Source organism: Stenella coeruleoalba (assembly GCF_951394435.1).
Source record: "Stenella coeruleoalba genome assembly, chromosome: 1".
NCBI lineage: Eukaryota > Metazoa > Chordata > Mammalia > Artiodactyla > Delphinidae > Stenella > Stenella coeruleoalba.
In genome coordinates, this window is record NC_137169.1 from 171712626 (window position 1) to 171726921 (window position 14296).

The 14296-nt window shown below is 37.0% G+C and overlaps 1 protein-coding gene across 18 annotated transcripts in view; it reads right to left on the minus strand.

Annotated features, from left to right (window-relative positions):
* HMCN1 (hemicentin 1) overlaps nt 1–14296 on the minus strand; it is an 883583-nt gene that overhangs the window by 272492 nt on the left and 596795 nt on the right. For 17 of the 18 annotated variants that reach the window (XM_079903114.1, XM_079903100.1, XM_079903116.1 and 14 more), the window contains 2 exons: nt 12391–12504; nt 7264–7422 (listed from right to left, as the gene is read on the minus strand). In XM_079903114.1, coding sequence (XP_079759240.1) covers nt 7264–7422; nt 12391–12504 — 273 coding nt within the window. Of the gene's footprint in view, nt 1–3764; nt 3818–7263; nt 7423–12390; nt 12505–14296 lie in introns of those variants that run through there. The other variant, XM_079903108.1, reaches the window with a different exon arrangement.

A 14296-nucleotide genomic window follows, 5' to 3' on the forward strand; every position in this document is an offset into this window, starting at 1 on the left:
TCAAGAAAAAAACAGAGGATGCAAATCAATAAAATTAGAAATGAAAAATGAGAAATCACAACTCACACCACAGAAATACAAAAGATTATAAGAGACTACTACGAACAACTATATGCCAATAAAATGGACAACCACGAAGAAATGGACAAATTCTTGGAAAGGTACAATTTTTCCAAGACTGAACCATGAAGAATTAGAAAATATAAACATACCTGTCACAACTAATGAAATTGAAACCATAATTAAAAATCTTCCAACAAACAAGGGTCCAGGACCAGATGGCTTCACAGGTGAATTGTATCAAGCACTCAGAGAAGAGCTAACACTGATCCTTCTCAAACTCTTCCAAAAAATTGCAGAGGGAGAAACACTCCCAAATTCATTCTGCGAAGCCACCATCACCCTGGTATCAAAACCAAAAAAAGATATCACAAAAAAAGAAAATTGTCGACCAATATCACTGATGAAAATGGATACAAAAATCCTGAACAAAATACTACCAAACAGAATCCAACAACACATTAAAAGGATCACACACCATGATCAAGTGGGATTTATCCCAGGGATGCAAGGATTCTTCAGTATATACAAATCAATCAATGTGATATACCACATTAACAAATTAAGGAATACAAACCATATGATCATCTCAATAGATGCAGAAAAAGCTTTTGACAAAATTCAGCACTCATTTATGATAAAAACTCTCCAGAAAATGGGCATACAGGGAACCCACTGCAACATAATAAAGGCCATATATGACAAACCCACAGTAAGCATCATACTCAATGGTGAAAAACTGAAAACATTTCCACTAAGATCAGGAACAAGACAAGGATGTCCACTCTTGCCACTTTTATTCAACATAGTTGTGGAAGCCACAGCCACAGCAATCAGAGAAGAAAAAGAAATTAAAGGAATACAAATTGGAAAAGAAGAAGTAAAACTGTCACTGTTTGCAGATGACATGATACTACACATAAAGAATCCTAAAGATGCCACCAGAAAACTGCTAGAGCTAATCAATGAATTTGGTAAAGTTGCAGGATACAAAATTAATGCACAGAAATCTCTTGCATTACTGTACATTAATGATGAAAAATCTGAAAGAGAAATTAAGGAAACACTCCCATTTACCACTGCAACAAAAGAAAAAAATACCTAGGAATAAACCTACCTAAGGAGACAAAAGACCTATATGCAGAAAACTATAAGACACTGATGAAAGAAATTAAAGATGATACCAACAGATGGAGAGATATACCACGTTCTTGGATTGGAAGAATCAATATTGTAAAAATGACTATACTACACAAAGCAATCTACAGATTCCGTGCAATCCCTATCAAACTACCAATGGCATTCTTCACAGAATTAGAACAAAAATTTTTACAATTCGTATGGAAACACAAAAGACCCCAAATAGCCACAGCAATCTTGACAAAGAAAAATGGAGTTGGAGGAATCAGGCTTCCTGACTTCAAACTATACCACAAAGCTACAGTAATCAAGACAGTATGGTACTGGCACAAAAACAGAAATATAGATCAATATCTTGCACCTGATAGATCTATCAGGTACAAGATAGAATGTCCAGAGATAAACCCACACACATATGGGCACTTAATTTACAACAAAGGAGACAAAAACATACAACGGAGAAAAGACAGCCTCTTCAGTGAGGGGTGCTGGGAAAGCTGGACAGCTACATGTAAAAGAATGAAATTAGAACACTTCTTAACACCATACACAAAAATAAACTCCAAATGGATCAGAGTTAAATGTAAGACCAGACACTATAAAACTCTTAGAGGAAAACAGAGGAAAAATACTCTTTGACATAAACCACAGTAAGATCTTTTTTGACCCACCTCCTAGAGTAACGGAAATAAAAACAAAAATAAACAAGTGGGATTTAATTAAACTTAAAAGCTTTTGCACAGCAGAGGAAACCATAAACAAGACAAAAAGATGACCCTTAGAATGGGAAAAAATATTTACAAATGCAACAACAGACAAATGATTAATCTCCAAAATTTACAAACAGCTCATGGAGCTCAATATCAAAAAAACAAACCATCCAGTTAAAAAATGGGCGGAAGACCTAAGTAGACATTTCAAGGAAATGTCAAGGAAGACATACAGATGGCCAAGAGGCACATGAAAAGATGCTCCACATCACTAATTACTAGAGAAACGCAAATGAAAACTACAATGAGGTATCACCTCATGCTGGTCAGAATGGCCATTATGAAAACATTGAGAAACAATAAATGCTGGAAAGGGTGTGGTGAAAAGGGAACCCTCCTGCACTGTTGGTGGGAATGTAAATTGATACAACCACTATGGAAAACAGTATGGAAGTTCCTTAAAAAACTAAAAATAGGATTACCATATGACCCAGCAATACCACTATTGGGCATATACCCTGAGAAAACCATAATTCAAAAAGAGACATGTACCACAATGTTCATTGCAGCTCTATTTACAATAGCCAGGACATGGAACCAACCTAAATGTCCATCAACAGATAAATGGATAAAGAAGATGTGGCACATATATACAACAGAATAGTACTCAGCCATAAAAAGAAACAAAATTGAGTTATTTGTAGTGAGGTTGTTAGACCTAGAGTCTGTCATACAGAGTGAAGTCAGAAAGAGAAATACAAATACCGTATGCTAATATATAGATATATATATGGAATCTTTAAAAAAAAAAAAGTGGTACTGATCAATCTAGTTGCAGGGCAGGAATAAAGATGCAGACATAGAGAATGGACTTGTGGACGTGGGGTGGGAGGGGGAAGCTGGGGCAAAGTGAGAGTAGCATCGAGATATATACACTACCGAATGTAAAATAGTTAGCTAGTGGGAAGCAGCAGCATAGCACAGGGAGGGCGATCAGCTGGGTGCTTTGCAATGACCTAGAGGGGTGGGATAGGGAGGATGGGAGGGAGGCTAAAGAGGGAGGGAAAACGGGGACATATGTATGCATATGGCTGATTCACTTTGTTGTACAACAGAAACTAACACAGTATTGTGAAGCAATTATACTCCAGTAAAGATCTATTTAAAAAATAAAAAGGTTAGGGCTTCCCTGGTGGTGCAGTGGTTGACAGTCCGCCTGCTGATGCGGGGCACACGGGTTCGTGTCCCGGTCTGGGAAGATCCCATATGCCGCGGAGCGGCTGGGCCCGTGAGCCATGGCCGCTGAGCCTGCGCGTCTGGAGCCTGTGCTCCGCAACGGGAGAGGCCACAACAGTGAGAGGCCCGCGTACCGCAAAAAAAGAAAGGGTAAGTGAAGCTCAAGTTGTGCCCATAAAACTCACTTAAGATGAGAGAAGTCACCAGTGGTGAAGAAGTTTTGGGAAGAGTGTCAGGCACGAGACAAGCACAAGGTCAGGGAATAAATGTACTGGTACCAGAAAACAAGGCAAATGAGAGTACCAGGCACTAGGTAAGCAGCCAGGACAGCATCAATGACACGCAAACATGAAAATGAAGCAGCTCCTCTTCAAGCCAAGAAGCCTTTTAAGTACTTCCGACTCCTGAGTGTGGCCAATTCAGACTCCAAGTGAATTAACATCGGGTGGATGGTAAGCAGATAAACAAAACCAGTGGGAAAGGAAGCAGAAGTGATTATAGTACAAAATATGGAAGTTGTACAGAGGAGCTGCTTAGAGAAGTACAGCCCACCAGGTGGTTTCAAATTGCAGCTCCACTATTTCTTAGTCTATAACCTTGGAAAATTATTTTACCTACCCCAGTTTAAATTTCCCCATGAACAGAAGGGCGATAACATATCCTATCTCACGCTGTTAAAAGAGAGAATCATTATTAATCATTTAACGTGTAGTAATCACCCAACTATAAACTATCAATGATCATAAATATTGTATAGTTAATTTATTAAATCATAGTTCTGGAGTTTAATGTATCTAACGTTAGTTTCAATTTTGGCTTCTGCATACAGTCTGTTGGATTTATTATGCTGGATCTTCTGTGAGCCCCTAAATATTTGTGTGCAAGCACTTTGAGGACTGCACAGGGTTAAAGCACGGTACAGCTCTGTTGTCACTTACAGGTGGATATGGCTGTGTGCACACATTATTTTGAAAATATAAAAGTTACAAACAGATTGACCATCTTGCTCTGACACCTATTCTATAAAATTATTCTAGTTCCTTTAGTGATAATTAAATCTATCCCCACCATGGCGACTCTTGCATTAGATTAGTCAAACTGAGACTTTCTTTCCTAAAATGGCTGAACATACTGTTTTGGTTCTATCAAACCACAAAACATGAAACCACAGTCTAAGTCTAAAACATCACCCTCTGTGGTGTGGAATGCTGCAAATAAAGTCACTGCCAGGCCAACTTTTTGTTTGATGTAGCCAATCTTCTTCTCTTCCAATTGACACCCTTTTAAAAAAGGATGAAAAGCATTGGTAACACTCCCTGAACATTGACCTGAAATGTCCATAATGGAGACTCACTACAAGAAGCCAGAACTCATGAATAACATCAAATGATCTTTTTATGATTATTTTTTGATCTAGTATTGTTTATGTGAAATAATAGGCCCACAAAAACAAACTGAAAGTCTAACTATTTACATGATATGGATAAAAGCAAGTTTTTCTTCTTAAGTCATAATCTACTGAAATTTATGCCCAGTAGTTTTGGAACTCAAATGAATAATTTGATGCACCACTAACAGTAGGACTTAAATTGTCTCAAGCCCTTTTTTAAAAAAAAAATCAAGTTGAAACAGTGACTATCGTATTAAAAGCACAATGCTTAATCTTAAACGCTATACCATTATTATATATGCATTTCTATATTATTTTTCAAGACTCAAAGAATCAAAGTGACCATTCAGTTTGTAAAGTTACTATTCACCTATTTGATACACGGCCATGAAGCAGCTTTGGAGGAAAAGCAGTAACCGCTGACATGCTGAATGCACATAGACGATAATACCTCGTTTCATCTTTACAACCGACCTATCAGGTAGGTACTGTTAAAAGTCAGGTAGAAAACCCAGTCCCTTTCTAGAGCTCATTCTCTTAAACACTATATAAATTCTAGGGAAAACTTGTTCTTTTGTTTGTTTGCTTTTAAACCTAATAGCAATAATCACAACTATCACTGTGACTGTGATTTGCACGGTGCTTGGCAGTTACATCCTCTATCTGCTAGGATATGTAACAATAGTTTTATGTGGACAGAAAAGGTCTAGTCAAACTTTGTAAGCTACAATGATCAGAATTCTAATGGTGAATAAGGAAATAGTTAAGGCACAGCAGAAACATGAATGGTACTGACGTTAATATTAAGTTATTTGGCAACTTTTAACAATGATCAAGGTTACAGTAAGCAAACAATAGAGTTTATGTTAGTAGTTCCATCAGGACAATTACTGGAATAAAAGTTAAGGAAGCCATTGTTTTAGAAAGGGTTGTTGAGAGTGAAGATCTTGAATATGAGTGGAGATAAAACAAAATTCAGTTCAAGGAATAAGGGATAAATATAAAACTTTTGTTAGGATGTGTCCTATCTACTCCAAGTCACTCCAGCACAGACAGACCTAACCCTTATATGGTTTGTCACTAATCCGAAGAGAGAACCTGGAAAGTTCAGAAGCTAAAAATATTTTCAAGAAGACAGTAAGTAAGCAAAGAAACATGTAAGATGTTTAGATTTTCTACAATCTTGGAGGGGTTGAGGGTGTCATTCCCTTTTTGCTGGCTATTTCACTCTTCCTTCTAGAGCTAGACAACGCTACAAGAACACTGGGTGAACAGAAAATATCTGTGCAGGAAAGAGAGAGAAGCAAAACTAGAAAATGTTGAGAAGTGAAACTTTGTATATTTCTTGAAAACAAGAATTCTGTATCTAATCACCCTCTTCATTTGGGCCTTATATTTCTAAAAGCATTTCTTGTATTTCATACTCCGCTGGTAAACTCAGAGACCCTCCACCCATAGATTCCAATCTTAATTCCAAGGCACTTCTCTTAATAACCACAGAGTTTAGTCATGGTTCAAACACATCTTGCTGTGCCCTAGACAGATTCTACAGTGGTCTTTGTGGCCATTTTCAGCTTTGCTGATTCTACCCCAAGGGCATAATCACCAAGAATGCAGAGTGTTCACCAGACAGCCTAAGGGCATGGGGATCATAAAAGATCCCAGCTGGAAAAAAATTTTCGTTTATATGAAATAAAATACGGAGCTTAGAGGGTCATGATTTTCATTTAAAGAGCAAAGATAGTAGAACTAAAATGTTTTGTGTTAACTTTATTCTAAATAAAAAATGCATTTTCTTTATAGTTCTTAACTTTTGTTTAAAAAAACCAGCTTTGGCATGAAAATCATCATGCATAAATGAAAATACAATTTAATGAAATGTCATATTTTATAAATTTAAGTGATGCAAACATTTGACTTATCTGTTAAAATTAAGCTGCCAGGTTCTTTTCCACATGAAACAAGCTCTGTTTTATTTCATGTGTTACCAAACTGTGTAATTTTATTTTTCAAGAAACATGAGATGGAGAGATGAAGGAGGGAGGGCCAAACTTCTTGAGTAATCCGACTAAAGTTGTCATGCACATGCTGTATCATTCACATTGTGATTGACATTTATTTGTAGTTTGTATTTTGTTTTATACATAGAGGAGTCATTGCTAGTGAATTTTTTTAAAAAAGTAAGATAACAATCTGCTACCTTGCTGTCATCAACATCTCCAAATTATGGCCTAGGGCCAAAGTCTAAGTTTTGGCCTCCAGATGTTAATACTTAGGAATTTGGTGTCCAAATGGATGACTCCTGATAGGAAAATGTTTGGCAACAGATGATAGACCAGTGAAGCCTACAGTTTCTGAAATCAAACAACCTAGATTCAAATATCTAGGCTCTGTCCCTCCATAGCTCTTGACCCTAGTCAAGTAGCTTAGCCTTTTTAAGCTTCCGTTTCCTTACCTATATAACAGAGAAAATTATAGTATCTTCCTCTTAAGGTTGTTATGAGGGTTTAATGATATAATGCATATACAGGTTCTTAGCACAGTGCATGGTAAATAGAAAAAAACTTGGTACATGCTAACTACCATTATTATATTAATAATCTGAAATGCTAACTCTAATTTTGCCATTCTAACAAATATTTCCACCAACTGCTTCAAAGTTATTAGTGTCAAAAAATACCAGGTCAATTTCAATACAAACTTCTCTATCAGAGACGGGATGCTTACAGCCAACATCCAGAGTTATCTTGCCAGTTGCTCTTCCGGCATCATTGACAGCAACACACGTATAATCACCAGCATCCAGATCTTGAGTTTCTTGAATCTTCAAAAGTCCCAAGAGAGGGTCAATGATGAGAAATGGTGAGGGCCTCAACTCAAGATCCCCTAAGTCAAAACAAAGCGGAGAACGTTAAACAGTTAGATGTTTACATAGTTTGCTATTGGTTTGATTGCACAACTTCTGAAGAAAACGATTGTAAAGTTTTTAAATACAAGTGTCTTGCACAGTGCAGACACTTAAACAATGTTTATGCAATGAAAGAATGAACTGTTTCTTGGTAATGAGCCGACTTATTAGTCTGTATAATTCCACAGGCTAATCTAGAGTCAAAAATCAGGTCCTAAATGAATTATGTACAAATATTTCCTACCATATATGTACCTAAATGAGAACAAACTCTTTGAAGCTATGTTGGGGGACTGGGAAAGAGTGGCAGCTGTCACTGTGGCTGTGTTAGGTAAGAAGGGAATGGGAAGATGAAGGTTGAAATGAGGTTTCTACCATCTTTGTGGCAGGATGAATTTCAATTACCCAGGAAATGCTCCGGAGACTATGGGTGTTCTTAGTTCGGCTAATGACCAGGTTTCTGGTTTGCTGAATGTTCTCAGTCAGATTTTGTCTTGTGAAAGGTATGAGCTGCCTGAGAGGATTCTAAGAATGGCTCGGGAAGTAGGAACCACAGCTGGCTAGAGAGGGTAGGGAAGAGCTTGCTGAGAGAAGAGAAAGAATGGATGAGGAACTCTTGACAATGGCCAGAGAGGAGTACTGTTATATAAATCTCCCAGGATACCTCTACTAAACCTGTATTAGGCATCAAAGTTCTTTAAGTTGGAGTTAGAGGTTTTTTTGGAAGAAGCAGGCAGGGGATAAATGAGTGGAGGATGGAACCTGATATCGAATTTGACCTCGGTATGAGGGTAGAATGACCCAAGAAAGATGAGTTATTTCTGGGTTACCTGTCCCTGCAGTGCCTCAGATCTCCTGAGAACCATTTCTATTTGAAGGCAGGCAATGCCTCAACAAATCTCTAAGTTGGGTTAGCCTTTCCTTAGGCTTCCCTTCCTCCAAGGTTTCCCCTCATGGAAGAATGAATTTCACCAGGATGACAAATATCATAAAAAATTACCTAGTACTGATGTTTAAGTGGCAGCTTAGTGTCCATATCTTTTTTGTTTGTTTTTGTAAAGGGTGATGTCAAACTCTTGGTGGGGATCCTAAAAAATTCCAGGAGGTTTAAGGGCCATTGCCTTCGGGTCTCAGAGCACGCCCAGATGTCAAGTCTGAAGAGGTACTCTCCAAAATGCCATATACTAGCTTAGCCATGTGCCCTGGGACTAAGGACTGTGGAAGTAACTCCCTTAGCTTTTAACAGGCTAAAACGCCAGAGCTAGTAATTCTCTAGGACACTACATAAAGCAACAGACTCAGAGCAACAAACAATTCTCCTTTTGTTTTTATAATTTGGGGAGGAGAAGAGGTCAAAGGAGCCATAAATTTAAAAACAAAAAAATTACATTAGCAACTGTCAGTGCCAAAAATAAAGTATTTTTCAGCATTCCAACATTTAAAACCCCAATCATCCTTTTAAGCTTGCTACTGGATACCACGCGAGAATGAGAGAAGCAACTAAAGGCTTGTCTATGTGCCTCTGGGAAACTTTCATAACTAAAAGCAGATGATGTTGACATAAACTTTCCTCCCTCTAGGGGAGGATGCAATGTGACCAAGCTGTTCATCAAGCATTAAAATGTTTGGACTAAAATGCATTTAGATTTTTGGATTTTACTTCTCCTTTACTTCTTCTGTATATGTCAGAGCACATACAGGATGAAATAAAGACTAAAAAGCTACTTTTTGCTAGTAGCTTTTTTTTTTTTAAATAAAAGTGTTTAAGGAATAGCAGTAATGAAACAAAATATAAATTGGAAAACACTGGCTAGATCAAGTTTGCATTTTGATCACATTTTGGTCATCTCTCTTGATTTCTACTGAACAATTAGTAATCAAATTATTGAGAAGCCATAGAGAAATACAGAACTTTGAGATGAAAATGACTGAGGAAGTATATACTTTTAATAGTAGATAAGATTAGAAGAATGTTTACACACATAGTAAAATATATGAACTTTGCTGACAATCTATTCTAGGATTGAACAATCATTACCATTAAGGAGGATTCTTTCTGCTTTAGTTTAAATTCAATTCTGGCCTCTGTGGATGCAAAGGCTAACGGAGAGATCATTATCCCTGACATAAGACCCTTTAAATTGTTGAAGGTTCTTTAGTGGTTCTCAAAAATGTTTGTCTCAAGACCTTTTTATACTCTTAAAAATTACTGGGGACTTTAAGAAATTTTTATGTGGATTATATTTATTTGTACTTCGCATTTTAGAAAGGAAACGGAAAAATTTTAAAACGTAAGTATTTATTTTCTAATAACTCATGACATTTTAACATGAATGTATTTTATATAAAAAAAATTTCCCTGAACAAGAGAAACTTAGTGAGAAAAGTGGGACTGTTGCACATTTTTGCAGATCTCTAGAATGTCTAGCTTAATAGAAGAGAGCTGAGTGTTCATTTTTGCTTCTGTTTCACTTTTTTGGATATCACATATCATGCAGCTGAGATGAGTGTGAAAAAGCCAAATAACATCTTAGTATCATCAGGAAAATAATTTTGATCTCATGGATTCCCTGAAAAGAATTGTGGGGAACCTCCAGGGATTCCCAACTACACTTTAGCAACAACAGATCTAAAGAAACAAATTCAATTTACTATTTGACCAGAAATATTCTTTATACGACATTTTAATAGTGTCCCTGATTCTTCTCTGAACCCACTTTATGTTGCTCCTTTCTAAAATCTAAAATTTGGGGGGGCATTTGTATGTACGAAATTCCTTTTCTCAAATGGTCTGAATGAAATACAATTTATTAATGAATGATGGTTGCCAAAGGCTGCAGGACAGGGGAAATGGGGAGCTGCTGTTCAACAGGCATAAAGTTTCAATCATATAAGATGAGTAAGTTCTAGAGATTTGCTGTACAACAGTACCTAGAGGTAACAATAGTGTACTGTATGCTTAAAAATTTGTTAAGAGGGTAGAGCTCATGTGTTCTTACCATAAATAAAAAATAAACAAATGACCACATACTTTATTCAATAAGAACTGCCTGAAAAAAAAGCTATGAACAAAAAGCTATTCTTATGGTTAGGGAAAGAACTATTCTTTCCCCCTGTGGTTTCCATAAGGTAGGATCTTCCCAACCTTGCTGCTGTCTCATCCCCAGCAGAGGTGGCAAAGAAAGGTCCAGCTGCCTCCTCGTCCCTTTCTTTTTGGAGCCAGTTTGCAGGTAGAAGAGTTTGTCCCCTGGCTTTTCTCTTTATGATCCAGATTCTGCTTATGGAATAAATTGCCTGCCTGGGACTGGGAGAAGAAGTGATACTGGGGTTCAGGGCAGCTCTGCATATTGGAGATGAACATCAATTGAAGCAGGTCCTCCAACATGATCTGTCAGTGCTTAATGCCCACATGCTAGCTCTGTTGGTGCATAACTCGAACAGAGAAATGGGATATGATTTACTAGGCGCACTGAACTCAAATGTCTCTGGTTGAGAAAAGAAACTACTAGGCAGTCAATTCTAGAATCTTCCACGTGGTGGCTGCAGAGCTCCCTAACTCCTCATTCACCTCCCAAAAGCCATTTGTGGGACCAAAGCTGACATACAGACTACTCAGGAGAGTAGCACCTACTTGGGAGAATAAAAGACTTTCTCTCTGTGACTCAGCTATTTACAGGCAGAGAAATCAGCAGGTTCCATTACTTTAAAGATTTTTTTATTATTAACATAAACTACTGATTGATATTTTTCTGGATTTATTTAATTAAGGTGTAAGTTTGAAACTTTTATCTACTTCATTTGTAAGTTAAAGATTTAAGTTTTTCAAATAAGGAAAATTAGTTGTTGTTGACTGAAACCTAATTAAGAAGCAAATCGAGAAATGTCTTCTTTTCAGAGAAAACATGAAGACTAAATCATTTAACATGGAAAACTATGAAAATGACGTTATCTCCTAGTTTCCCTCCCTTTTTTTGATTTGTATTATTGAAAAGTATTTGTTTTCTACATAAAGCCTTTCCTTTTCACCTCGTGTTCCCTAAGAGTTTGAACCCGAGGTGAATTCACAATTTTGTAATTATGACATCAACCTGTTGCTATGGGAATGTCTGTGATTTAACAAACAGAATCATAACAATAGTGCTTTGTACTATTTAGCATTTTTCATCTGAAGATTAAAGAGTATTTTGCAAACAGCATCTCAATAATCCTAGCAACCTCCCTCTTAGGCTGTTTGTGGGGATTTTTATTTCTCATAGATTGGAAAAACGAAGAGAAAAACAGAAGCAGGACATTTTAGACAGATATCTACTGTCAGCATTTGAGCAGAGACCAGGACCCAAGGGCATTCTCACCAAGGACAAGCAGCACATTACTGTTATTTTATTACAGAATCACAGAGGTAGAAGCTTTATATCACAAATAGAGGCAGATAATTTCTATACTTGATATAAACAGCTACCATGCATGATGAAGCTGACCATAAAATACGTTTGTCTTTCAGTCAAATGTCATTCAGCTGTAATTTTCGAGGTATGTCTTTATTTGAGCTCTTTATAGAAAGCGTCCTGGAGAATCTAGAAAACTTCCTAATTGTGAGAGCCTAAGCAAAGTGAACTGAAATAAGTGAAGCTATTTTAAACATTAACTGAGTATTCTTGGACAATTTTCTACAGGAAACAATCCTAAACTAATAAAGAGAACGTTCAGCTGGATTAGCACAGGCGAAGTTTTCCTGCTTTGATTTTCACAGTCCTATAATCCACACCAGATGTCAAATGCTGAAATTCAGAGTGCAGAATTTTGAACTATCGTGTCTAGTGAGACCATAAGCACATTTTATGGAGCTGCTAAGTCACACACCAAAACAAATTTTTAACAAATTATCTTTATCTAAAAGAGAAAACAATACTAAATGAACCAGACATGAACATACTTAAGAAATGTACCTTTGAACCATTTAACCTGAGGTGGAGGAACACCAGACGTTTTACATTCCATAACTGTTGTATCCCCAAGGGCAACCAAGAGCTCACTCTGAATTACCATCAACTTCGGGGCTTCTGAAAACAATAAACATGCAAATAATTAACGTCTTGCACACTGCCACTTACATCTTGTTTCTGCTTACTAAATGAACCAATAATAAAAAAAAAACTATTATTATTTACGTGCTTGTGGCTATCTCAGTTTTTACAAACAGAAATAAACTCTTATGATGTATATGCACACAGATGTGTGTGATGAAAAGATCATCTCTAAGGCCAAAAGAATATTAGGAAAAAATAATTCTGATGAAACAGTGTCCAAAAATTTAGGAAATTAATTGATGCACATTTTCTAGGTGATGCACATTTCAATTAATGGATGCACATTTTCTACGTGACTTTAAGGATATTCATGTCTATCTACAGAGAGACAATTGTAGTCTAAGGCTAAAATTTGCATCTATAAAAAGTAGAGTCTCCCACTTTTAACTCTATTTTTCCCTTTGATGTTAAATACAGACATTCTCTAAGTTTCTTTCCTTAGCTCTGATCCACGCCTTTGCCTAATGCTTTAGTTCATGCACATATTTTTCTCTTAACTGAACATTTTAGGACTTCCTAACTTCAACTGAGGTAGTTTTAAACAAAGCCAAGAGTTAATTTCTCAAAGATCATGTTACTCCTTGGCTAGAAAACTTTGGTGATTGCATTTCATAATTCCCTAGTTCGGCTTTCAAAAATCATAAACTGGTGCATGGCTTTCTTTTGAAGGTCACGCTCCATTACACCTCCTTACTTATCACAAGGTACGGAGCTACACTGGTAGTCCAAAACATGCCCTATTCCCTCCCATCTTCCTGCTTTTGCTAAAGTTTTTTCCTCTGCCTGAAATGCCCTTTGCCACAACTTTTCAAATCCCACTCATTCTTCCAGGCTGAGCTTAAATCCTATCTCCTTTAAGAAGTGTTTGCAAATTCCCCAGTCAGAATCAATCTTCCCCTCCACCAACCTTCTACTTTTGCACTTATGTGTCTGCCTTATATTTATTTACATATATCCACTCCCATTATTCACACTCTTGAAAAGTAAGGACCTCATGACATACATTTTTCATTCTACATTCCACAGTCTCTAGCACAGCATTTTACATAATTTGGGTGATTACTAAGTTAAATAAATGGGTGGAATATTTTGGTTTCTTTGTGAATGAACCCAAATTCATTTCTGCAATGGAGAATCTGTTTCAATCCCCATTCCCAACTGTTGTTCCCTCTCAACATGGCTGTTCTATGAACGTTTTTAATTGTCATCTCTAAATCTGAGCCCATCTTCCCTTCTAAACTTATTCACCACGTGCCTTCCTCATTTCTATAAATGAGACTTCTTCCCAGGCTTTTAGGTCCAGTATTTGTGACATTTTTCTTACCTCCTTCATCTATACACACCATCTACAATTCTCAATCTTTTTTTTAACATCTTTATTGGAGTATAATTGCTTTACGATGGTGTGTTAGTTTCTGCTTTATAACAAAGTGAATCAGTTATACATACACATATGTTCCCATATCTCTTCCCTCTTGCATCAATTCTCAATCTTTATTGTGGCTCTTCTACACTCCATCCTCGCCACTGCCAATTTTACTACCTTACTATGAATGATGAAGAAAAATGAGAGAAAGGGTGGATTGCTAGTCATTAATTATTCACAGTTTACAAAATGACACTGAGCATATAACCCTTGTCCTTTATTTGTCTAAGAAAGACCAAAGTAAAAGAAATACTGGGGCTTCCCTGGTGGCGCAGTGCTTGGGAGTCCGCCTGCAGATGCAGGGGACACGGATTCGTGCCCCGGTCCGGGAAGATCCCA